Raw genomic sequence first — 2,848 nt, forward strand, 5'->3', positions numbered from 1 at the left:
ATTAAAACGATTCACAAGGATATAATCGATTAAAAATATTTATAAAATGTTCTGATACTTGCTGTAGCGATTATCCAATCCTGGTTTCTACTGAAAAACTACCTTATGGCAAGATTTTAATAAAATAATAAAATCTTTATCTTCTCTTTCACAATCTATAAAAGTTCATTTGGTCTATTATTATACATGTGCTATGAATGAGGGTTTTCGCGATTGAAAAATCCGCGAGATAGCAAAACGTAGACGCGAGGTCCAAATGCTGCATGGTTGGTGGATTTTGACATATCTGTCAATGTCATGTCAAAAATAACCAATCATGCAGCATTTGGACCTCACGTCTACGTATTGCCATCTGGCGGATTTTTCAATCGCGAAAACCCTCATTGGCATTGATTATGAGAGACTGGCAACTATACTAGGTTGATATATGTTTCTCTCACTTCAACTGGCATTGGATTCAACATCGGATTCTGACACTTTTACAGTTATGATACCATGAATATCAGTTTATGGTCCTAATTATTTTTATTTTATTTTCGACCTTCGACCAGTTAGACACTTTAGATAGCTTCTTGTAATAGTGTCAATATCTTTTTAGCTTTTAACGCAAATCTTCTTCAAAGTCTTCAAAGCAGTTTAATCGATTTATTTTATTTTCAAAATCGATATTTTATTGTCTATGATGGCCGCAGGAACATCACTATACATGGACTCCCAGCAATAAAGTACGGTAATGCCTCGTACAGATTTTATCGGCAAAAATTATGGAACTTGATAGGTTTTAGACCATGCCACGCACCAAAACGTCCGGAAGTTGTAATAGTATTATAGAATAAACGTTAAAATACTTATTTATTTAATTTTTCAATGCTTAAGTGTCCATTAGAATGAAAGGGTGCTTAATGTATTAAAAAAATTAGAAAATAATTATGATGGGTTAATGTTTTTGGGCGGTTTTTTAGGCGGTTTCTGACAATGTCCTTTCATCAAAATCGGTTCAGTAAACCAGTGCGACGTGAAAGCAAGACAGACAGACAAAGTTACTTTCGCATTTTATAATATTAGTATAGAAGTATAGATAGCAGGCTCGGTGAACTTCGGAAATAATGCGTGACATGAAGCACATGAAGTGTCAATCGCGGAAAATGGCGGAGTAAATACCTACTTAATTAGATTTAAATTACATTATCGAAGTTTTTTTGACTAACCATTTTAAAATATTTTATAGCAGGGTTCCCCAAGCTATGAGTCGCGACGCGACCCAGTGGTGGGTGGCGAGCGAACATTGAGTGGACCCTGCCTGTAGAACAAACACCACCCTACCGATCCGAGTCCTTTATTTAGGTATACATATTAATAACGGTTCAATTTCTAAAATGTAAGATTAGTTAGCAGTGGCTATTTATCTAATATTATAATAGCGATTGGTTGCAAACACAACAGTTATTTAGAAGAAAGTAAATGCTTTATGCATGCAGATATTTAGAATAATTTAATTATAATTAATAAAAACATAGTTAATTCAATTTGTAAACGTCATTTATTAAGGTATTTTACAGTACATCCAAATCATGAGTGAAAACTTATGAAAGGAGTGCCTTAATACATGCAATATTTCAGCTGGCTGTTCTTAGCGCCCTATCTAGTTCCAGTTGTGAAGTTAGCCCAGTTGCTCGGGGAGGACGATTGCCTCGGGGACAACGACGGGTACGACGGGCATCACGGGGACGGATTCGGGGACCACCACCTCAGGGGCAATGGTCTCGGGAAGGACGATAGCTTCAGGGATGACGACGGGGAGCACAGGGGCGGGGAGGACGATCGATTCAGGGATGACCTCGGGGGCAACGGGTTGAGGGATGACGATGGGGGTAGGGAACACGATGGGCTGCTCGGGCTCGGGAACGACGATGGGGGTAGGGAACACGATGGGTTGCTCGGGCTCGGGAACGACGATGGGAGTGGGGAAGACGATGGGCTGTTCAGGCTCAGGGATAACGATGGGGGTGGGGAAGACGATGGGCAGCTCGGGCTCGGGGACGACAATGGGGGTAGGGAAGACGATGGGCTGTTCAGGCTCAGGGATAACGATGGGAGTGGGGAAGACGGGTCCTACAATCTCGGGAACGATCACAGGAGCGGGCACGGGCTTGTCGACGACGACGGCATCGCTGGAGCCTCCGTCAACGTTAACGATGATCTGCACCAGCGGCAGGGGGTTGGCGGCGGCCACAGCCAGGAGGGCGAAGAAAGCAACGAAGGTTTTCATTGTTTTTTTTGCTGAAATGAAATTAATTGAATTAGAATAATTTTTGTTACTATCAAATATTTGTTATTATCAAATACCAAATTATATCCATCATCATAAAGCAAATAATATTTAATTGTGGACCACTTATGTAATACATTAACTCACCTTGTTTTACAAGAATTCAATGAAAACTATGCTCTTAAACGAAATTTTTAGTGTTTATATAGGGAATCTACATTGGCTATCATTTACGAGTTTTATTATGACGATTATCTATATTACACTAAGCTGATACACATACCTACATGATTTATTGTTCTTTTATAGTTATGAACGACAAATATTATGTAAATACGAGTATTATGTAAAAATGTTAGTTTGGTTAAAGTTACAAGATACAAGAAAGTAATGTCTGACTAAAACTTTATTTAAAACTGTGAATAATTCACAACCACAAAACTGTTTTGAAATAAACCTAGATCTTTAGATATCTTAATTAACTGATCTTGATTAACCCACGGTGGATTTAATTTAGTTGTTTATGCGATCTCAAGAGATCGAGAGCCTGGGTGGTTTTTAAGTCTTCTTGTAATAAAA

General features: G+C 38.7%; 1 protein-coding gene across 1 annotated transcript; it reads right to left on the reverse strand.

Moving 5' to 3' along the window:
- Positions 1-1,521: 1,521 nt before the first annotated feature.
- On the reverse strand, positions 1,522-2,489 carry LOC135071748 (magnetosome-associated protein MamJ-like). The gene is made up of 2 exons (XM_063965538.1): positions 2,417-2,489; positions 1,522-2,280 (listed from the first exon to the last, which is right to left on the reverse strand). Exon 2 carries the CDS (start codon positions 2,267-2,269, stop codon positions 1,661-1,663), a length of 609 nt encoding a protein of 202 aa, XP_063821608.1. The 5' UTR covers positions 2,270-2,280; positions 2,417-2,489; the 3' UTR covers positions 1,522-1,660.
- Positions 2,490-2,848: the final 359 nt, after the last annotated feature.

This window comes from Ostrinia nubilalis, chromosome 5, assembly GCF_963855985.1.
Source record: "Ostrinia nubilalis chromosome 5, ilOstNubi1.1, whole genome shotgun sequence".
In the NCBI taxonomy this organism is placed as follows: Eukaryota; Metazoa; Arthropoda; class Insecta; order Lepidoptera; family Crambidae; genus Ostrinia; species Ostrinia nubilalis.